The sequence below is a fragment of the Bos javanicus genome, chromosome 24 (assembly GCF_032452875.1).
Source record: "Bos javanicus breed banteng chromosome 24, ARS-OSU_banteng_1.0, whole genome shotgun sequence".
Classification (NCBI taxonomy): Eukaryota; Metazoa; Chordata; class Mammalia; order Artiodactyla; family Bovidae; genus Bos; species Bos javanicus.
The window spans coordinates 54,919,747-54,943,486 of NC_083891.1; the positions used below are offsets into that span (position 1 = coordinate 54,919,747).

General features: G+C 37.6%; 1 protein-coding gene across 18 annotated transcripts in view; it reads right to left on the reverse strand.

Moving 5' to 3' along the window:
- Positions 1–23,740, reverse strand: part of TCF4 (transcription factor 4) — a 388,575-nt gene that overhangs the window by 362,473 nt on the left and 2,362 nt on the right. For 9 of the 18 annotated variants that reach the window (XM_061400276.1, XM_061400293.1, XM_061400274.1 and 6 more), the window contains exons 2-3: positions 23,221–23,312; positions 21,491–21,563 (exon numbers count right to left, since the gene is read on the reverse strand). In XM_061400276.1, coding sequence (XP_061256260.1) covers positions 21,491–21,563; positions 23,221–23,292 — 145 coding nt within the window. In that variant the 5' untranslated portion in view covers positions 23,293–23,312. Of the gene's footprint in view, positions 1–21,490; positions 21,564–21,940; positions 22,170–23,220; positions 23,313–23,740 lie in introns of those variants that run through there. The other 9 variants (XM_061400279.1, XM_061400267.1, XM_061400263.1 and 6 more) reach the window with 3 other exon arrangements.

The following is a 23,740-nucleotide window of genomic DNA, read 5'->3' on the forward strand; positions in this document are numbered from 1 at the left end:
TGACTCTGTGTCTGAGAAGGTACTGTATGACACAAAATTCAAAAGAAACGATCTTTGCGTATATTGATTTTCAAACCTTGTATTTGCTGATCCTAGTTCCACAAAGAACCCGACAGACTCCTTACAAAATTCTTTCAAATAATGATTTTTGACAACTTTCTTCTTTTATCTTGTACTCTAATTTTTAAAGTTTGTTCTGCTTATAAAAAAAATACGTGCTCATGATTACATCATGTATATGCAATAAATAAAGTGTATAAAGAAAACATATATTGCCCATACAAGAAAATATGTGACTATCCATGTTTTTTACAATTTTTTTTTTCATTTTTCAAACAGACAAATTCACTCTTTGAGATTTAAAGTAAGTTGCCCAATTGTCCAAGATCATAGAGCTAATAATGGAGAAGAATGGAAGCAGAAGCCCATCCTTTCTAACATGTAGATCTAAAATATATCTCTCTAGATATCAGGCTTCCCTAGTGGCTCAGAGGGTAAAGAATCCTCCTGCAATGCGAGAGACCTGGGTTCAATCCTTGGGTTGGGAAGATCCCCTGGAGGAGGGCATGGCAATCTACTCCAGTATTCTTGCCTGGAGAATGCCATGGACAGAGGAGCCTGGTGGGCTACAGTCCATGGGGTCACAAAGAGTTGGACAGACTGAGCGACTAAGCACACAGAGTTTGCAAGCCATGTCCTCCCCAACCCTACCAATATCCAGTTGCCGCCTGTTTTTTAAAATAAAGTTTTACTGGAATGCAGTCTTGTTCTTGGGTTTACTGGTTACCTACAGCTACAACCGCTACAACAGCAGAATTTAGCACTTGCAGCTGAGAGTATATTGCACACAAAGTTGACATTTATTAGCTGGTCCCTTACAGAAAAGAATTTGCTAACCTTTGCTCGAGACTATGCCATTCTAGTCTCAGAAACATGTATTTATTCTCCAGGTCTAAAGAATGATTTCTTCTTTTAAGGAAAACTCCTTTTTCAGATAGCACACATGTAAGAGGTAACATGGGAAAACCCGTAACGTAAGGGTCTGAATACTCCTGTGAGCTTCCTTTTAAATTTTATCTTAAAAAAATCAAAATACCAAAATGTTTATTCGAATCAAAATGTCCTGCCAAAGCCCAAAATATTTATTAAAGGAGGCACGAGCCACAAACGGCAGTGGGAAAGCTCTGGAGAGAAAAATCAGTTCACCGGCACTTAATGCAACCCTCCACAGAGTCTCCTCTTATGTCTGGCCAAGGACGCCCTGCCCCTACTTGGCCCAAAGAATCCAACTCACCCAATAACGGTCCCCAAATTTTAGTTCCACCTTCTTGATCCTTGCCTTAACTAAATACTAACTGAACACTTATCTAGTTAATACTCTTCTTTATAAAGAATTACCTCAAAAAATAAAACACCAAAACTTAGCCTTCTCCTAAGAATAATATCCATAAAATCCAGGTTCAGCTGTATAGTTACATTTTTTAAAAAATAAATAGCCAGTCAACCAGACAGAAAATAGACAGACACAACTACTGAAATTAAAAGTTTCTATGTTTTCTCCTTCTCCAGCTAATAAAAAATATTCAACAATAATTCAATATTCCACCATGTCACTTCTCAGAGAACTCACTTAATTGTTCTTTGTTTAATTTTCATCAGCTGTCCACTCAAAGACATCAGAGGGATGCTCTGGGGAATAGAAGAGTTAGTGAATAAAAAGCTTGATCCATAATGAAGTGTTGAAAACGTCAAGCTCCCTCCAGAACCTGATGTACATACTATGCGAGGTGATACATGTCTAAGAACATTGCAACCTCTACTCGTTACAGAAATTTTTTAGAAGTCTGCAAGAGAAGAAATAAGGCAGAGGTGCAGAATCCCCCGTTACAGCTCCAATGGCTGGACTAAACCAAGGCTCCCTCTCCCTACCTCTAAGGCCTTGGACAGCACGCAGGGGATCCTCTGAGCCACAGTTGCTTCCTCAGCGGTTAGCTTTCAGGGCTTTACACGGGACAGTGCATCAGAGGGCCTCATGAGTGTGAACTCTCCCGTCCCTAATCTGGGCTGATATTTTATCTACATGCAAAATACATGTGACAATGCCAAAAAAATGTTATAGTCATGGGAAATTCGGGGCTTCAAAGATGGCACTAGTGGTAAGGAACCTGCCCGCCAATGCAGGAGATACAACAGATGCGGGTTCAGTCCCTGGGTTGAGAAGATGCCCTGCAGAAGGGCACGGCAACCCACTCCAGTATTCTAGCCTGGGAAGTCCCATGGACACAGGAGCCAAGTGGGTTAGGGTCCACAGGGTCGCAAAGAGTTGAACACAACTGAAGCAGCTTAGCACGGACACATCAGAAATTTATGTGACTCTGAAAATCTGATAAATACACAAAAAAAACGTTTAGTGGTTTCCAATGACAATACAATGACTAAACTTAAAATGAGCATGATCTCGTAGAACTATCACTCCTCTTAATCAGTAAATTCAAATTTTAATACATAGATATGATTACTGAATCACTTATTAATCAAATCCAGAATCTGTTGAATAAAAATAAATTTTAACTTAGATTAGCAGATCAAAGAAAGCCTCTCTGAGAAAATGGTCTTTCAGATAAAGTCTGAATGGAGTTAGTCAGGTAAAGAATGAGAGGAAAGGTTCTCCAGAGCATGTGCAAAGGCCCTGAATCAAGGAAAACTTGTCAAACTCCAAAACCTAAAAGAAATTCAATGCAGTTTAAATACAGAGTGCAATAGGAAACAAGACCCGAATGAGGCTGGACAGACACGTCTAGGATATGTTAAAGAGCACAAAAGTCAGTCTATAACACTGAAAGTGTTTCTAACAGTGCAAAATACTGAAGATGGGGGGTGAACTATTTTGTTTGGCATTTTTAAAAAACTCACCCTGACTGCTTCCAAACATAGATTCAAGGAAGAAGTGGAAATACAGTCAGGAGGCTCCTAGAGTATACCAGACAAGAAATGACAGTCCTTCACTTCAACTGGTCAAAGTAGAGGTGGCGAGCAGAACTCCACGATGATTAGATGGGGAGAAATAAAGGGGCCAATGTGTTCAGATCTCAGTTTAATCAACTAGGTGCATGGGAGCGCCATTCCTAAGATACAGAAGACAGACAGACGTAGAGTAAGGGCAGAGGAGGAAATCGAATAAAATAGACAGCTGACTCTACAAACTGACACTGAGAAACGCAAATGATACTACAGCAATACATATGAGAGCTGGTCGCTTAGAAACAAAGATGATTGAGGAAGAAAATATACACGAGAAGGAAAGTAAATGTACCAACCGCCTACTGTACATTGGATACGGGTCAAGGACATGGCAAGTATTACCTTACTGAATTCTCCCAACTATCCTGTTTTTACCCACTTTACAATATGAAAATGCTGCTAATAACTAGATGATAACCAACCCAATATGATTCCAGATGGAAGCACTGTGCCATACCGCCTCTCAGCAGAGAAGGAAAAGAGGGTCCAGGTAAGATCCTCAAGGGATTCAATTTACAGTTCAGGCAGAAGAGCAGTCAGCAAAAGAGAGGCAGAAAACCAAACAAACAAACACAAGCAGAAAAGTGATATAGGGATATTGAATTTCCAACAAAAATAAATGAATATTCTCTTAAAAACTGCTAAGAAGTTTAATGAAATAGCATTACTAAATTGCTAAATACCAAAATGAGAAAGGAAAGCTGTGGGAAAAGACAGCTGTCTAGAAAGGAATGGCAACTGAATAGACAGCAGAGGTCCCAAGAACCCCAATGGAATTCAGAATGTATTAGAATAAAATCATCTAAGTAAAAAAAAAAAAAAAAAACAATGTCAACCTGAAATTTTGTGCCCTGCAAAACGATCTTTCAAGAACAAGAATAAGGACACTTTGGAAAAACAAAAATACATGACTTGGGCTCTAACATTCCTATACCAAAAAACTTCTAAAGGATATATTCACCAACTAAAATGATCCCACAAACGCCAAAGAAGCCAAAAACTATTGAGCAAAGAAATTACTAAACAAGTAAATCTAAACACTGTCTATAACGCTAAGATAAGAATAATGTCTAATTTGCAGGAAATATTTTAAAGTTCCAAACAAAAGTACTCTAAGTAGATAAAAGAGTGATATAAAGAACTCCTCTGTGGTGCTAAAACTGTTTCAAAGGAGAGTTAAGATGATAAATTTTAGACTGTCAGATGACTATGCACAGTAAAATCTAAAGGAATCACTAAAAAAAACAAATAAATTTCAAAGAATGAGAGGGCAAAATGGAGTAAAAAAAAAAAAGAAATACTAACTAGTTATACTTTAAAAGGAATAAGAGGAAAAAAGAAATGTACAAGAAGCAATACAAATCAAAATTTAAGATTTAGATGACATTAATCACAGAGCTACTACATCACACAATTCCAACAGGCATATTCACAGCATCATCTTTGTAAGAGGCATAAACCAAAATATACAAAAAAGTAATGGACTTAGGTCATTTGATATCTGATTAGACTAAAATTAAAATTCATCTGTAGCAAGAATACTTAAAACATACCATCTAGGACGGGTTGAAAAATAAAAGGTTAAAAATAGATACACTAGATGAATATTAGTAAAAAATAAAGTGAGATAACTACACTAATAACAGACCAAATAGATGATAAGACAAAATGGTAGAAAGAGGATGACCACATATACAGTGGATAAAGCATTTAATTAACCATGAAGACCTAGTCATCCTAAACTTGAATGCATACAATTTCAATACGTACAAAGCCAAAACAGAAACACAGGGAGAATCTGCAAAGTCACCATGATAAAGGATTATTTCAATCCACTTCTCTTAATGACAAAATGTTAGGCAGACAAAACAAAACAAAACAAAAAAACTCTTGTAAAGGTATAGACAATTTTAAGGCATAATTAACAAGCTTAAATTTCTGGACACACAAATCCTTCAACTCAATAATAAAAGAATACACAATCTTCCCAAGCACACAGTGGAACACTTATGAAAACTGATTAATTAAAACTGACAATAAAGCAGGTCTCACAAGAACCAAAGAACTGTTGTCACATGGAACAGTTCTCTGACAACAATTAAATTACATTCAAAGTCAATAATAAAAAGATAAATAACACATTCATTCGTAAAATTTTCAAGGCATCAATAAATTGTGCAAGAATCAAAGAAGAAAATGATTTCAAATATTTACAAATAACATCTAGTGGAACATGTTACATACTAAAACCTATGGAATATATACTAATAGCAGTACTTAAAGGGCATTTTTATAGCCTTAAGTTCTTAGATTAAAAAAAATAACAACGAGCTAAGTGGTGAACTTAAGCTAAAAAAAAAATCAGAATAAAACCAAAACAAATAAAAAGCTGGCAATAATAAAGATTAAAAAATAATGAAGTAGGAAAACACACACACACAAATAATCCACAAAGCCAAAAGCTGATTTTTTTTGTAAAGACTAATACATTAAAAAAATGTCTAGTGATCTTGATCAAAGAAAACATACAAAAAAATTAGGAAAATCTGGAAAATGAAACTTAGTTATAGAATCAGTAGAGATTAGAAAGCTAATTAGAGGATACCATACACAACTTTATGGCAATGTATTTAAAATTTACACGAAATGTGAAATATTAAATCCATCATGTATACAATTTTATTCAAATATATGATTTTAAAACTACTGAAAAAGAAAGTAAAATTCTCATTCTCAATATTTAAATACTTGAAAATTCTATCAGTGCTTTAAAATCTTCTCACATGAGGCTCAGTTGTTACACAGACAAGTTTTACCTAATTTCAAGGAACAGATTAGTTGAGACTTATACATACTCTACAAGTGATGACAGAGGGAAAATACTGTTGTATTCATCTTACAGGCCAGGATAACCTTGGAGCTAAAGCCAGATAAGGACAGTAAGAGAAGAAATATTATATATCAATCTTAGTTATAAGCACAGATGCAAGATACTAAAGAAAAGAAAAAACTGAGTGCAGGATATTACTTTTAAACAGTAATAAAAACACATCAATCACATTAACAAATCCCAAAAATCCAAAGGGCATTTACCATATGGAAAAATATAAATATCACTCACAATATTAACAGGTTGAAGGAGATTTTTTAAATCCTCATTTAAATATATGTAGAAAAAAATTTATAAAAACACCACCACTCACAAACTCTAAGCAAGATATACACAGAATGACCCTCCTTAATGAAATATATACCGTCATCAATGTCAACAGTGAAAATCAGGGAAAAGACAAGGATACCTAATATTGCTATTTCTATTCAAGAATGAACTTAGGTCCTAGGTAGCACAGTAAGACAAGAAAAGAAAAAGAAAACAAACTAAAACAGATACATCTGTTTGAAAGGGGTATGAAAAGAAAAACAACTTTCATTATTCACACACAATATGAATATACAAAAAAAGTGTAATGAAAGCACAAAGAGAATTTTACAATCAGTAAGAAAATTTACCAACATGGCTGACTATGAAATCAATACCCAAAGATCAATTGTGTGTGTATATGTATATATTAAATATATGGAACAATTTGACTATTTAATTTAAAAGAAAATACCATTATCAATGGCAGTAAAAATAAGGTACTGAAGAATGTCATCAAATGATATACATGACCTCATGAAAAAAACTATAAAACTTTGAGATATTAAGGACGACCTAAAGAATTGAAGAGATACGTGAGTGCAGATAATCATCCTTAAAAATACATCAATTTCCCCCCACTGATCATTAGATCTCACGCAACATGAACAAAATCCCTAAGAGGCTTATGAAAGACCTTGGCAAACTTAACTTTAAAATTTCTGTGGAAGAAGACAGGCCTCCAAATAGCTAAAAGTAAAATGTACATATAGGACGAGCAGAAGAGAACAGACCTTACTACCATATACCAAAATGTGGCATGAAACTTATTACAAAGTGGCACTGGGCCATGGGTAGACAAATTGACCAAAAGATCAGAAAAAAAAGGACTCAGAAGGAAAGACCCTTACAAACACAGAAACTCACAGTACTGCAGAAACAGCACTGTGGAAGCCTCCAGAAAGGACAGGCTTCTCAATAAATGATTCTAGAACAAATGTGTATCAAGATATTTAAGAAAAAGCAGAATTAAAAGCCCTACCTGCCACTCAACAAAATCTATCCCAACTGTATTAGAAACTTAAATGTAGATGTCAAAACTATGAAATCCTTTCTTGAAGAAACATATAAAAGAATACCTTCATGACCCTGAGGTAGAGCTGGATTTTCCAACCATGACACAAAACATGAAAAGGTAAAGAAATGACTACATTAAATTTAAGGCCTTATATTCATCAAAAATACCATAGGGAGTGTCAAAAGACAGGTCATAAAATAAGGGAAAGTATTTGCAGCATGCATGACTGAGAAAGAATTATTATTCACATATATATCAAGAATACCCACAAATCAATAAGAAAAAAAAAAAAAACAGAGTCAATAGAAAACTGAGGAGGGAAGATTCTATACAACAAACATGAATGATAAATAAATACATATAAAGATGTTTAACCTCATTAAGTATCAAGGAAATGCAAGTTAAGACCATAGTGAGATACATTTTCTATTTTATAACCCCTAGATTGATATAAGGGGCTTCCCTGGTGGCTCAAACTGTGAAGAATCTACCTGTCATGAGGGAGATATGGGTTCAATCCATGGGTTGGGAAGATCCCCTGGAGAAAGAAATGGCAACCCACTCCAGTATTCTTGCCTGGGAAATCCCATGGACACAGGAGCCTGGTGGGCTACAGTCCATGGGGTTGCAAAGAGTTGGACACAACTGAGTGACTAACACACATACACACACACATACACACACACACACACAGACTGATACAAATTAAGAAATCGGAAAACCCCAAAAGTGGACAACAATATGTACCCATAATAATCTTTGATGCTGTGAGTGGATGTGTAAATTGGGTAACAGCTCTGGAAAACAATTTGGCGTTATCTTAACATTTGCATGACTCTGTAACCTAGGAGGTTTACTCACGGATATCCAAGACAGCAAAAGAGATGACCAAGCGCGCATCAAGAGGTGTTTAGGAAAATACGTAGTCTCAAAAAATGGGAACCGATCCAAAGGTTCACGAACCGGACAATACATAGATAAACTGAGGCATATTCACCAGCAGTGGAAATGAACTAATGCCACACACAGCCACATGGACAGATCAGAAACGCACGACACCAAGTGAAAAAAGCGAGTAGCACAAGATGGTACAGGACTGACAGCACACGTCTAACCCTCCACCAAGTGAAACCAAACGCCACGCTGTTCAGGGGTACGAAGACGTGTCATTAAGCTACTCTAAAAAAAGACAGAATATTTATCTCTAGCAAGCAAGATGGGGGAAGGCGGATAAGGAAGAAACCCACAGGTTCTGATGATGCTCCAGTTCTGACGGTGAGTGGGAAGTCCCCAGGTCTTCCTCACGCCATCATTTAACTTCATAATTCACATACACTACATGTACTATTCTGCAGGTGTCAAACACTACAAGGTAAAATGTGTTTGGAATACCGGGCTGAGGTAAGGCTAATGAAAAGTATATGCAAGGGAAGGATACAGAAGCCGCCAGTGTAGACAACAGCCAACAAAACTCTTGCTGTGAAAGAGGACCGGTCAGTGGAGAGAGTAAGAGGTGGAGTTTGTGTTTGGCTTATTATGCTTTTGTTGTCTTTCTAATTATGAAATATTAGGAGCACAGAGGGGTCAACCATAACACTCTACAATTTTTCTTTCCAAAAAAAAAATAATAAAGTGCTACCAAGCACCCTGTGCGCCCTCCCCACGCCAAAAGGAAAGTGACTGTATTTCGTTCGATTTTTCTTTTAAACTGAGAGTTACAAAGGTATGCCTAGATGCTGATGGGAGTTCCCCAGGAGGCAGGAACAACACGTGAATGTTGTCCACTTGCATCAGCATCACCCACTAGCTCACGAGCTCCAGGCACGTGTGTTAAGGAGCTTCCCGCTCAGAGCAGAGGGTTCCGGACCTCACTCCTTCCACTTCAGCACCCTTCTGGAGAAGCACACGCAGAGCCCGGGGGTCCCGGGGCCAAGAATCACTCACTGGCGTGGCCATCAGGGTCCAGCCCACATTCACCCATTCCCCCGTGCTCTAACCAGCTAGGCCTGAAGCAAAGATGGAAAGAGAGAAGGAGGGGGAAAAAATAACTATTTTTTCCTTCACTTTGAACCATGAGTATACTGCAAGAAGGGTGACGGCTTTCCTAATGTACTAACAAACTTGGCGGGCTGAGAGGAGACTTCCAAGTGTGAAGCATCACATCCGTGAGAAAACAAAGGGAGGGGGGCAGAGAAGGAGTGAGACGGTCAGAGGGAAAGGGTAAGCGGGAAGATTCACCAGGAGGTCTCAGAGCGGAAAGCTTCATTCTGTGGCTAATCCAAAGCTACCAGATGATTTTCCCCATGGCCGCCTCAGACAAAACACAAGCAGGTAAACAACATTTTCATCTCAGATGGAATATGGTCCAAATCTGACCACCCTCCTAGAGTTCACCAAAGATGCTCAGCCACATCGTGGTGATGTGCTGATACCTGATCCCCAAGTATGCGATGGACTCAATTCCACAAGTTGAAATGAACCATCAAACCAGTCAAGCCTAAAGGAAACCAGTCCTGAATATTCGTTGGATGGACTGATGCTGAAGCTGAAGCTCCAATACCTGATGCGAAGAGCCGACTCATTAGAAAAGCTCCTGATGCTGGGAAAGATTGAAGGCGGGAAGAGAAGGGGGCGACAGAGGATGAGATGGTTGGATGGCATCACCGACTCAATGGACATGAGTTTGAGCAAGCTCCGGGAGATGGTGAAGGACAGGGAAGCCTGGCGTGCTGCAGCCCATGGGATCGCAGAGTCAGACACAACTGAGCAACTGAACAATCAGAACCTAAGCTAGCAGAAGCCTAACTAGTGCGTTACCGAAAACCATTAAATAAGAAGAGTCCCTTTGGTCTCTTTCTCCTACTCCCAGCTCTGCATCCTCTCACAACAGAACTGCAAAATCCATCTTCCACTTTTCTCAGAAAATAAAAAGCACTTCTGTGGTGTCTGGGTGCAAAAAAGGCAGTCAACAGCATGTGGTAGCTGAATGAGGTCTCAGTGTTTCCATTAGAAGATGTATAGTCAATTTTCAAGTATTCAGGTTATAAAAAGTTTCTCATGTGCACACACACACGCAAATGCTACTGTGAATGCTCCCCAGTGGACTAAAGTTACACATTCCAAGTAAGGCCTACGGCCCATTCTCCACCTTCACCACCCACACTGGAGGCCTAACAACCTCATCTCTCACCTGGTTTCTGCAAAAATCTCACCACACACGGTTCGGGCCACCGACACTGACTGCCCCTGCGGTGCGTTTTCCGGGCTGCAGCCAGAGGTCTCCCAGGCACAAAGCTGATGGGAGGAAATTGCAAAGTCTCCCGATCTTGCTGCCTGGCATGATCTGGCCCCTACCTTCCACCTCCCGAGCCTCAGCTCTAGCCCAGCTCTCACCCTTCCCCAAACACCAGGCCCTGCGGGTCCCCAGTCCACTTCTCCCATGTACCCGCCTTCCTCTGAGACCTCAATCCAAGGTGTACCAGCTTCAGGAAGCTTCTCCTGACTAGGTCAGACACCCTATCACAGCTCCTCTGATGCCTCCCACCTCTCCTTTCTTTGCCTGGTTATTCAGTGAATGTCTGTTTCCCACATTCAGCCAATGCAGAACTATACCAGTCTTGTTCAGTATTTTATTTTTGGCACCCAGTATAGTACCTGCTACATAGTAGATACTTAAACTTTCTTAACTTTAAAAGTAAATCAGTAAGTTCTAGCATATAAATTCTAAAACAAATATCAAAAATATTCAAGTGTGGGAATAAAAGTGTATCTAGTGCCCTTGAATTAAATGAGTACAATTTACAAATCTGATATCTCATTTCCACTCCAAAAAAAACCCAACAAAAATATATGGGGCCTAGTTATCATTGCCTTCTAACAAGTCTTTGGTACCAAATTTGAGAAGACATTCATAATACTCTCCAAAGTCCAAGTTCCATAATCATTCAAATGCATCCCCCACCTTTATACTCATGTAGTGTTCTTGCCTGGAGAATCCCAGGGACGGGGCAGCCTGCTGGGCTGCCGTCTATGGGGTTGCACAGAGTCGGACACGACTGAAGCGACTTAGCAGTAGCAGTACCCGTGTACACAGGATTTCAATCTTTCAGACTATCTTTCAGTTACTCTATACTTAGCTTATTTGAAAGTATCCTTGGAAGAAGTCTGCTTCTACACTTTGACATCACTTATTTGAAAAGCACTTTCTTACTGAGTCAATATAGAACTTACACCCAAAGACAGCAAGCAGCACCATGCTCCAACTGCAATACTGGCACTGAAATATTTTCTTCTTTATATCACCATAGTACCTCACACTGCAATTTGAATCTTAGCTCTCAAAAAAATGTACTGAATGAATGAACAAGCGAGTAAATCAAACTTAACCATTCTTAATAATTCTCTTGCTATTTCAGCGAAACATATTCACATTGCAAAAAAAAAAACCAAACTATATGTAAGTCATTCCTTTCATTTTTCTGAAGCTTTCAACATTTTTTAAACAAAGCTTCAACAATAATGGATTGTAAGTAAAATTATTTAAAGTACTAATGGACTACTTCTCACCTGATCCAATTCTACCAAAATTACTAGGGATGTTAAAGTGGGACACTGCAAAATGTACATCCATGTAAAAGAGAAATAGTTCCACATGGGCTGAAAGGCAAATGAAAGAGTAAGAAGAAGCTAACAAGATCATGGAGAAATTAAATATCAAAAGAAAACTAGAAACTAAATGAAGAATTACAGCACCCACAAAAGAACAGAACAGCATTCCATGGTTTGGGATACCAGTCAGTAGACAATGAAGCTCTAGAAGGTACACAGCAAAGAACAATTATTTGAACAAGGATTGAAATTACATTGTTCAATCTTCCCTTCCAAATTGCAAAACTGGGTTATGTATGAAATTGTAGATTCAATCTTGAAACATGATTACCCACCTGATGACCAAAAGCTTTTCTCTCTGAGTTTTAAGGCATAGGGTTGCAAAATATTCCCAAACATGAATCCCTTATGTTCGAAAGTGAAGACTAAGTTTGAGGAAGACATAGGTTTGGAACTGACTTTAATGTGTAAATTAGGTCTAGAACATTCTCTTTTTCACAAAAATCTTGTTTATATTCTATAGCAAATACAGTCATTCATTAATAAATTTTTCCTACACCAATTTCAACTAGAACTTGAGTTCTTGGTTTGAACTGGAAACTGGAATTGTGTGTTACACTGAAACACTTGGAGGTCACAGAGAGAAAGACATTTTAATCTGAACTACCCAACACTCAAGGAGAGGGTGGTGTTTACATATTTTTCCTATGTGTGATGTAATTTTGACACATTTTATTCAGAGGTGTATCTGGCCACTCCATAATGTTTTTACAAACATTATATGGGTTTCGGCTATGATCACAATATCTTTGAGACTGTGTTTTAAATGCATTTCCAAAAGTATTATATGGCAATAATAATCAGCACACTTCCCTGCTAGCTTCTGAACCAAGGGCCACAGCACCAGTAATGGCCTGTGATGATAATAAAATTATAATGCTGATGTTCTGCAATTGGGAAATATTTTTAACTACAGTGTAAAACCCCTCTTGAAGTGTACTGGAGAGTTTCACTTTATTTTTCCAGCTTGAAGATGCAGGCTTTGAGGGTCTATCACTTTGCCAATATGAAATAGCTATTTAACAGCAAACATGGCAAAAGAAGCTAGATTGCCAGAATTCAGTTAAAGAAATCACTTTCTCTAAATTAGCTTAAAATTTCCACTGCTGAATGATATAACAGGAAGAGTTTGAAACTGAGAATATCAAAATCTTGATTTCCACGCTGCCACTGCCATTAAAAATATATACATATGGGGAAGGAACTGGATTATCTGGAAAGGAAATCTCAAAATCAGAAAAGGAAAAATAAAGGGGGCATTCAAGACAGGAATGTCTGTCTGGAGGTGATGCAGATGCCTAGACCACAACTGAGTCCGTGTTGAGCTGAAGAATCTCCTGTCTTCCATCCAGCCTTCCCAGTGGACTTCCTCTATGCCTGGTTCACAGTGATCTTGACATAAAATCCTCCCCAACATCCCCACGTCAAAAAATCTCCTCTTCTTTCAAGAATCATACTCTATTTGTCAATGAAACCTTCATTATTAATTTTCCCCAGCAAGAAGTAAGTCTTCTCTTTATCTAAACTCCCACCATGTTAGTGACACTCACCTTCTGGGCACTGAGTACTAATTAAACATGTGTTTTTCTGTCAAAAATATATCCCTCTCAGGGTAGGACCTTGCTCCCACAAAGCCCTCTACGTCCTGTAATTGCTAACACAGGGGATGTGTGCATAGCATGTACTAAAAAGATGTATTAGACGAACCATCAGTAAGAATTATGACGGGGAGATAAAAACTAACTGGCTAGATGGACACAACCAACATGGTACAACACTATATTAAAACGTGAGGGGCTAAACTGATGCTATGCTATGAATCTCCAGATAATCACACACACACACACAAAACAGAACTTTTGAAACCATTCATTATCCATTTGTATCCATCTTAAGTAGAAATAAAAGTAATTACTGACAAGATATGCAAATGTGCATCTTTTCCACAACTTGCTCGTCAGTATTTTACCCAAGAAGAAAAATAGAGGGTCTACAGCTATCATTTCAACATCTTCCTTCACAGAAGCTAGGTCTTCCCTAGTTTAACAGTCCTCGAAATGCCTTGTAGTTAAGTCTTGGCTTGAGCAATTTGAGATTCAAAACCTTCCATTTGGATGCCTTGCAATTCAGCTAAGCACCCCAAAAGGGAATGTTTAAATTAATGGAAGATTAAAGCAAGGAAGAACATTCTAAAAGGTATTCTGTAATGGGGCTTTGTCACCACCTTCTCTGTTTTATTGGGAAAACAGTCTTTTCCCAGGGGCCTGAAAGTTTATATGCCTACCATCAGTCTCGTTTAACTGTTCGAACTTAAAAATGTCAGAGAAGAAAAAAAATAATGGAAATGCTGACATGCTATGAAGTCAAGAGGCATAAGCAGGTGCTCCTGCAACCCAGGGTCATAACTCAATCAAGCTGTATTGTGACGTCATCTGTTACAGAAAAAAGCCAAATGGTTTATGAACAGTGCCAGAACCCCCAAGATTAAATTACAGCCCTGATATTTAATCAGGGGTCTTACTTTGTTATTTTTAATAACACAATACATTTTAACAGTTATTCGTCAACTGCCTTAGCCAAATTAGAGCACGTGATGACAAGTGACCTGGATTACGAGGGCCATCTCTTACGATCTGAACTTTTATTATTTTTCAGAAACGGAAGATCATACAAGTTTCCCTCCTCTTAAGAAACATACAGTTGGTACCAACGGATTGAGTCCAAATATTAATTAAAAGCAGCATGGGGTCCCTGACCAGCGGGTCAGGACATCTGTATTTGTGTCCTATTACAGCCCATAACCAACTGTATGATTTGAGCAAAAGATATTTAACCCTCGCAAACCTTGGCTCTTTATTTTAAAAAAATCATAGACCATCTCTAAACTCTCCTGATAAGTCTAAATTTCTATAAATCTTTTACTTAAAAAAAAATATTGTGTAGTTTCTTTGGGATTCCTTGGGGATCAAAGTGCAAAATCTGTATAGCTGTAAAGATGAACTTTTAATTTAATCAAAAATCATTACCATCGAAGAGGCATTTGTCAGCTAAAAATTTAGGGGCAATATCAGTGTCAGCAAACGAAACATGTTCTTTAAAAAGTCATGTACAAATAGTGCTGAACGTGTGAAGGGTTGTTTGCAAAACAAATCAATACAGGCACATCCAACAATGGATTGCAGTTAATAAACCACATATAGTAATTACTACCAATGGCAGTTTAGAAAGTCATTCATTAAATGTTAATTGTCACACAGAAGTACAAAAGCAGCCATTTGAACAATCAAGTGGCTGCACCTTTAAATAAAATACTTTCTTACAGCCCTGAAATTCATCCATATAAACTGACTCTAAACACACCTGGGTATTTGATATGCTGATTAACTGGGCCTTTATTTATTGCTGAAATGAAAGTAAATATGACAAGCTTTTCAATACTTTTGCTATTCCTTTGAGCCTGATATAAAATATATATATAAAATGTACAAAAAGTGTTAACCAATCTTCTCTAAAGATTAAATTGCTATTTCTCTTACGACTCTCATAAGCATTAAGAGACATATGGTTCAAAAGGACCCACCTAAATTCCTGTGCCTACTTTATTGCTGAGTCTAAGTGGGCGCACAAATTTAGAAAATGGATAACCCACGTGTAAGCTAATAAACTTGGTGGTCAATTTTGAGAACTTTATTCAAAGTAATAAGAAACCGGTAACCAAAAAAAAAAAACCCTATGATATGCTTTACTTTATTTTCTGCAATACTCAGCACCATCCAATTGACTTGGAAGAACACCTGGGCATAAAAAATTAGGTCATAAAAGACAAAAAAAAGAAAAGGGGATTTTTTTTTCCTGTTCCTACCTAGCTTCATTTGGATGCTCTGTCTGTGCAAAATCTGACTTACCCAACATACAGATATAGGTTCTCAAAGTTTGGCCAAGAACATTTTGGTTCCAGACTTGTAAACCAAAGAACGTTTCAAAACACACCATGTTCCTTATTAGACAACTTCAGATCTGTTATCTTGGCTTATGGGAACAGACCTAAATGGCATCATAATACTAAAAGTTGAAAATCACAGGCCTGGGGCCACCAGGACTCAACTCTCTGCCTTGGACGAGGTTGCAAACTTCCAATATAAAATGCAGTTTACCATTAGGAGTAAATGTTTGATCTATAAAGCTTCCAAAATTACTTTGTTTATCATAGCAGATGAAAGCAAAAAGGAATAATTTTAAGCTCAAAACAAAACTGTTTATATGACAGTCTTGACTGCTCCATGATTCTAAGCATTTAAGACAGATTCGAGCAATTAACAGCATAAACTTTCATTACATAGTTCTATTATATATGTTTATGTGACTTAGCTGTTCATCTGTTATTTAAGTGATTTCCTCATTACAATAGTAGGGTAAAGATAATTTGCTGATGCTGTCAAAAATGTGAAGCATTTCAGGCTCAACAGATCTCGGATCCCTACACTTGTTTAATGCATTTTATTTACTTAAGTCAGTGTCAAATAGAGTACTGCTTCTTCCTTCTGAATTTAGAAAATGTAACATTTTAAGCACATGTCTGGTAATAGACATATCAAAACTTAACTTCAAAGTTACTTATTTTAGGGATGCAGATAGAATTCAAGATTTTTGTTCTGGAAAATTAGGTTTCAAAGATCTAACAAGAAACTCTAAGACTTTTTTTTACAGTTAAAGATAGGAAACCATTTTTTTAGATATTAACAGAGCAAGCTTGGTTACCTCAACTTGGGGTTTGACTAGGTTCATAAAAATTGAAAACAAAATATTTTTACTGGTACCCAAGCAGATTGCTAATTTACAGCAGAACCAAGCCACAACTTTGAAAATACCCACTATATTTTCCTGGTTAAAAATATAATAATAATAATATGAAAGAGATACTAAGTCACATTGAAATCCCACATAAACTACAAAGCTAGCTTATTTGGATAATAAAGCAGGAAAAATCATGGACATGGCTTATACCATTAGTGTAAACATGTTTTTTAAAAATGTTTATCTATTCTAATGATCAGGAATAGTATTGTACACCAAGCCTCGTGTGTGTGTGTGTGTGTGTGTGTGTGTGTGTGTGTGTCTTTGAAAAGACACGGAGCTAGGCAGACAGATCTAGGTTTAGAACCTAACTCATTCCTGGCTGCCTTGAAAGAAAGTAGTTTATCATCTCTGAATCCTGGTTTCCTCATTTATGAATTGAGCATGGTAATCCTGGCATCTCATTGGGTTTTTGTGAGGATAAAAAAAATACAAGAGTATAAAGTGCATAGCACACCATTTGGCATAGTAAGAAGCACTTTAATTCCATCAGTATCATGCCCATCCACACCCTATTATTCAATCTAACATCCTGCAAATAATCACAGGCCAGATCAGGCAAAACAGAACGATCAACGATCCAAAATTCAGCTCCAAACCTTAAAAAACAGTCAAAGGGCACATATATATTTAGAAGCATTTGTAGGCACAAAGATCAGTATACAAATCCTGAGACCCTGTTATGCAACACAAATTACAGAAAAAACATAGTACTGAAACCAATGTTACTCCAATAAAAGGATTTGCAGGGCCACAGAGCATCAGCAAATCAAAACTTGTTTTTTAGAATAGCAAATAAACACACACTTGAGAACCTCTTAACATGGGCCTCAGTTTTCTTTGGATGTACAATGAAGGCATTGGGCTGTGTATTTCTAAGGGGATCCTACCCCCAAAATTGTATGATTCTAATGAAATGGGTTTAACACCACATTCCTTATTTTTTAACCTGTTAATTTATTCTTCGTTTTACAAAAAGCCACACCACCATTATGAACTGCACTGTAATAGTAAGGCTGTTTAAAAACAGACACACACACACACAATTAAATAACTCTACTCCACAAATACCTTTGGGGGAGACCAATTTTTTTTCACACCATAACCATGAACTCAAACTGTACGGATGGAAATTAATTCAGGATGCTGGCCATTTGACTCTTCTCTACAATACAAAACGACCCACTGGATCGATATTTTTTTCTTACTGAATTTTCTAAACTTATGTGTTATTTGGGTGTCACGTGGATATTGGTGAACAAACTTGTGTGAATGTCAAGAGATATTTTTTCGCTTCCAGAAATGACCATGACAGGGATGTGGTATTTTATTGCTGCTGTTAACTGTTAAAACACCCATTCATTTGGCACCTTTAACAAATGCTGAACACCTAAGTAAAACTAAACAGTTACAGGGGGAAAAGGCTCAACTTTTAAACTGAGGGCGAAAGATGTAGAATCCGTCACAGACTAAGTGTAAATACTTGTAACAGATGTGACCAGGGCTATTGTTGAGTATGGATAATTTTAGAGCCCCAACTTTAAAACCACTTTTTAAAAGATGCCAAAGCTAGTGCATTTATCTTTTACTCATAAAGGAATCAAAGGTGACCAAAGAAAACTGCATTTTTGTTATATTAGAAAATTAAATCCCTGTTCATCAATAAATTATAGATTCTAGATGCATATTTTTTTCCTTTTGGGTAACTTGGCCATCTTACTTTTTAATGAGAATAATTTTCCAGTCATCCAGCCATGTGGATGCTGTTAGCTTGTTTTAAGATCAATGATATAATGGATCTGAAATCCCTTTATAGAAGTCACCATATAGATTTCAACTATTTCTTACAAATAATTCCAGAGCCCACCAATTCTCCCTGTTAAGGTCATCCACACTCTGAACTATCATGGCTGAATTGTTTTAGTGCTCTCTGCTGAACACCTGCAAACATCAAACAAAAACGGCTGGTCCTTTCCTGGGTTGACAAAAGCCTTTCATGTGAAAAATGCTCCCTGGGAATGTCAGGCTGTAGCTCAGGTTACATTCCATTCTCCCTAGCAGCCTCACCATTTCTTAAGGTGGTAGGGAAAACCATGTTTGTGAAATGAAAGATTAAAGGCAACATGGCCACACTTTATTTCCATTCTCACACTGCAAATCACGATGGAGCGTCCTATACATGAATGGAACTCACAGCTACAGAGAACTTGAAGCCTGAAACATCACCATGCCTCACTTTGAAAGCAACAGAGCGGTCTACCCCAACATGAACAGTTCACTTACACTTTGGATCTCTTTTCCCTGGACCCAAGTTTCAAAGCTACCCATGAAAATGCTATCTGAACACCCTTGCTCGGGACAATGGATATTAACCAGATGTACATTTAGAAAATTATTTCTCAGTCCAAAGTTTTCTAGTCCATCCTTTCAGGAAAGGGGCAAAATGCAGTTTTCCTCATTTTTTTTTTTACGTGTGGTGCTTTAAAAGGGGACTTAGCTTTGTTACTGAGTAGAAACAAAGCCACTTACTATGTCTTGGACAGATGAGAAAAATCAACACTCCAATCTGCACTCTGTATATTACAGTCCCCATCATACTCCATCGGATGAATACCCTGCATTTGCAATCCAGCCGCCAGAACAAAATAGCCACTACACTTTTTACCTATAAGTAAACATATGGGCCTGAAAACTACACCTTTGGCCGGTACAAAGTCACTTAAAGTTCAACACCTTAAAAATAATCAGAGCATATTCACTGGAAATATCACAAACTATCTCACTAACGATGAAGTCTCTGTCTTATACAGATTTATTGTCTGTATAAGACAGATTTATGTATACAGATATACTGTCTTAAGAACTGTGTAAGTTTCAATATATGACCACTTACCAAAATTCATCAATACATATTCATACTCATCCAGCCTATACTCTGTGAACATTTAAACATCATAGCAAAGACTTCATTCCAATGTGAACACAGAAAAGGGACCAAGATGCACAGTCGTCTTTTAAATGCAACACAATTTCATGCTTCTAAATCAATCTTACTTTATTAAACCATACCGAAACTGATATACTTAATTACTCCAAATGTGTCAGCTTTTACAAAAAGTACAAAAGAGTATTTTTGCACTGACTCTGAAATCAGTCTATCTCTGAGCCTTTCTGACATAATCTACTTTCAGATTTCAACTGAATACACATTTTCTTAAGGAAAATCTTGAAGAAAACTACTGTCAGAGATAAAGTTACTTTTGATACTAACATGAAAAATTAATTTACCTACAACAGACACTTGCACTCATCTTTCCTTCAAAACTGTGTAGAGAACACAATATAGAAATGTGGAAGATACAATATGAAAACAAACAAAAAAGTAAGTCCCAAATTAAAAATATAACAGGTGCCAGGACAGTCAAAACATAAACATATGGTCAAGAGTCCTTTTAATCAAAGTGGACTCCCCCCCCCAAAAAAATGTAAGTATAGGAGGCATCTCATATTTCATAAATCGAGTTTTAGAGATAATTCCCTTAGACTTATGGGGCCAGCAAAAGGAGAAGTAATTTATTTGGAAATGAGCAACTTTTCAAAGCCATTCGTTTTAGAAAAAACATACCAATTATACAAATCACAAAGATGAATAGGTTTCTTTCATTGCTACAGCACCAAATGAATATTAAGAGACGTGAAATTATCTTCAATAGCTAACAGACAATTCCACTGGTATCTCAGAGCTGAACGATGTCAATATTTACCAGTCTGACTTAAGAACAGGACTCTGTCTAATGTCCTGTTAGGTACCACTGCCAGAACTCCTAAGATACTATAGCTGTTTAATAGGCATAAATGGATTTAAGCCTTGAACCTAAAAGGACAGCAAGCAACAATGTATGCCTCCTTCTGATATGAAATTCACTGGACAAAAAAATAACTTTTTAAATGAATAGCATATTTTCACTTTTAGTAAGAGACCTTCAGAGAGTCCCCTATTACAACTCCTCCTTAGATACCAGATAATCATTGCACACACAGATGCCTTTGTGAATACCGCTAACATCTTTTGAAAGCATCAGCCAAAGGTCTTTCATTTATAAAATGTAAAAGTCCTTCCAAATTTGTAACTTTAAACATAGCAAAAATTCACTGCACAAGTAAATACTTAGGGGGAGAAAAACAGCTAAAGCACCAAAAAGGATATTTTAAATACAAATGAATTCATATTCAGCTCTTGGATTAGAAAGAGTCTATTTACAGCTATGGTTTACTACGCAGCATTCATCTACAAAATTAAGTGCTCATTTTTTTTAAAGGGTTAATTATACATAGTTCCCAGAAAACTTGATTATTTACAAGGAATCTGCCCTTTTCATGAAAGTTAGATTTTTCCCTCTATTTTCAGTAAGGAAACATTAATTTATTCGCCCATGTTAATACTGCCTTATCTTCACATGTTTGATTACAACTGTATTAGAAAATTGCTTTTAAATTAAGTGACAGAATTCTGAGACAGTTTTCTTGATTCAAAAAAAAAAACTTATAATTTTGCAAAAGATAACGTTTTTGCCTAAGTTATACTACTAATGGATAATGAAATAACCATATCATTACAGGCTAAAATTTCAATGACTTTTGCAGAACACTTTAACAGAGCCAAAAATATACCATGAGTGAACAAACAGCTAAGGACATTTAACTACACACTAAGAAAAGAATTTACATACTTGAGCCAGTAAAATGTCCACTCGCCAGAGAAGTTGGTCCATTTTTCCCACTGCTCACAGGAGGTGAAAACATCTAAAAGAAACAAAGAAATATTACTGTTGAAAAGAAGACATCCATGCCTTCAGAGCTCATCTGAGACCTTTCATACTCTCACTATATAACGTACAGTTTATGCTAAGTGTTCATTTTAGTAAAATACATCACCATCCAACTTAAAACTAAAACAGGTACAATATTACCAATCACTCTTACCCCCCCACCTCTTTACCACTCTGCTCTTTCTTTTTCCTCAGGTTCATTAAATCGCCAGAGCTAGGCAGTACTACATTTTAAACCACAGCACAGTCCCCACAATGTTAACAAGATTCAGTTTGGAAGGCAGCGAGCTCTCTAGAAGACACGAGTTTTACAAAGGAGAAGAAAAAAGTTGTTTATTTTATATTGAAAACCTTGGCCATAAACGTGGCAATGTCCATTTCGATCCCGTATAGGATTTGCCTGTCATATGTGAACCCAAATAAAAATAAAAGTGCCACCTGCACTAAATTCTCATTTCGTCTCTAACATGAGAGCATTTTGAAGCAAGACTCTCTCCCTCTCTCTCTCTGTCTCTCTCTCTCTCTCACTCTCACTCTCACTCTCTCTCTTTCACTCCCTCTCTCTCCAGCATTTATTTCGACCCTAATTGGTTTCCCTCTTCTTCGACGTTATCTAGTGGATAACGCGCACCTTCCCTGAGTCAGAGCCTGCAGAAAGCAAAGGAACGAATGGAGAAAGTGCAGCAAGCAGAAAGGGGGCTAAAAGCTGCCTAGGGCTACATTTCCTGGCAAAACTTCCGAAAGCCATTTCTCCAGAAGGTCTAGAACAGCGGCAGCAGCAACAACAGCAGCAGTAGCAGCAGCGGCAGCGGCAGCAGCAACAAGAAAGGAGAGCCCCCCACTTAGAAGGCGGTTTGGATTTTGTGTGTTTTGTGGATTCTTTTCATTTTGCTTTGCAAATGCATCTGACACCAAACTCATCTGGCATTAAAAATGAATTAATTCCCCTGACATGCTTGGGACTTGGTTTGGGGAAGGGAGACAAAGTGATGGAGAAGGACCAAGTTCAGCCGTAAAACTCCACAAGTGTGTAAGTTCTGCTTTGTGCTGATCTCCCCGACTACGAGATTTACAGTCTAAAGGGTTTCTAAAGAACGTGTGCTCAGCATATACACACGAGTTTTCAGAATCCCAGGAAAAGATTTAAATGGGAGGAAGGCAGGGTCCTACTGATTTCAAACCATCATCAGTTTAAAACTTTGAGCCAACTGAGGTCTCCTATTTTCTCTTTTCCATTTTCAGAAAAATAAATAAGTAAATAGAGTAGCACGCAAAATACCAGTACTTTTAGTGTTCTGATAAGGCCAAGTTAAGGGGTGGTTTACAGTTTTAGGAGTGTCTGTTTTTCCCTTCCACTGGGGTGAGACTCCATTATTTGGGGGTTCGGTGGGGTAGTGAATTCAAAGCAAGTAATCAGACTGAAAAAAAAAAAAGCCTGAATCCTCCATCACACCCAAAAACTGTAGTTAAAAACTTATCTAAAAGACCTTCATGTTTACCAAGGATTCAGCCAATTAAAAATTATCCCTGTCCTTCAGATTCTATTGGTTTCTAGCTCAAAGTGCTTGGGTTTTTTGGTTTGGTTTTGTTTTGTTTTACAGCTGTTGTTAGTTTCCACCGTTCTTTCTTACCGCACTGAAATCCAGTAAATCACTCAGCTCTTTGTCCGTGCCTAAGGCAGCCATTCGCTGTTGGTGATGCATTTTAGCAAAATCACACAAACCTAGAAACATGGAAATAACCGCAATCAGAAAATCCAGTCCCAATCCTTGGAGAAAACACAATCGGATTTTTGGAGACTGGGGGTCGGGGGGTTGGGGTGGGGACGTGGGGGCGGGTGGGATTAAGGTGGAAAGGAGGGAGGGATAGGAGAGTTGCTGGGTTGTTTTTTTTTTTGTTTTAAGATGGAATAGGCAGCAATAGCAAAAAAAAAAAAAAAGCGATATTGATACTGTATTTCCAAAAAGACGATCAAAACTGGTAACATCCACTATAAAACCAAATCCGGGAAAGGGAAAAAAAAAAAAAAAAAATTGCCGCTCCTCAGCGCATCATTTTATGCAACAGGAGGTAGAGCGAGAAATGAATGGATCACAGAGAAAAGAGAAACTACTCCGAACGATCCGGTCTCAACTTTCCCCCCCACCCTCC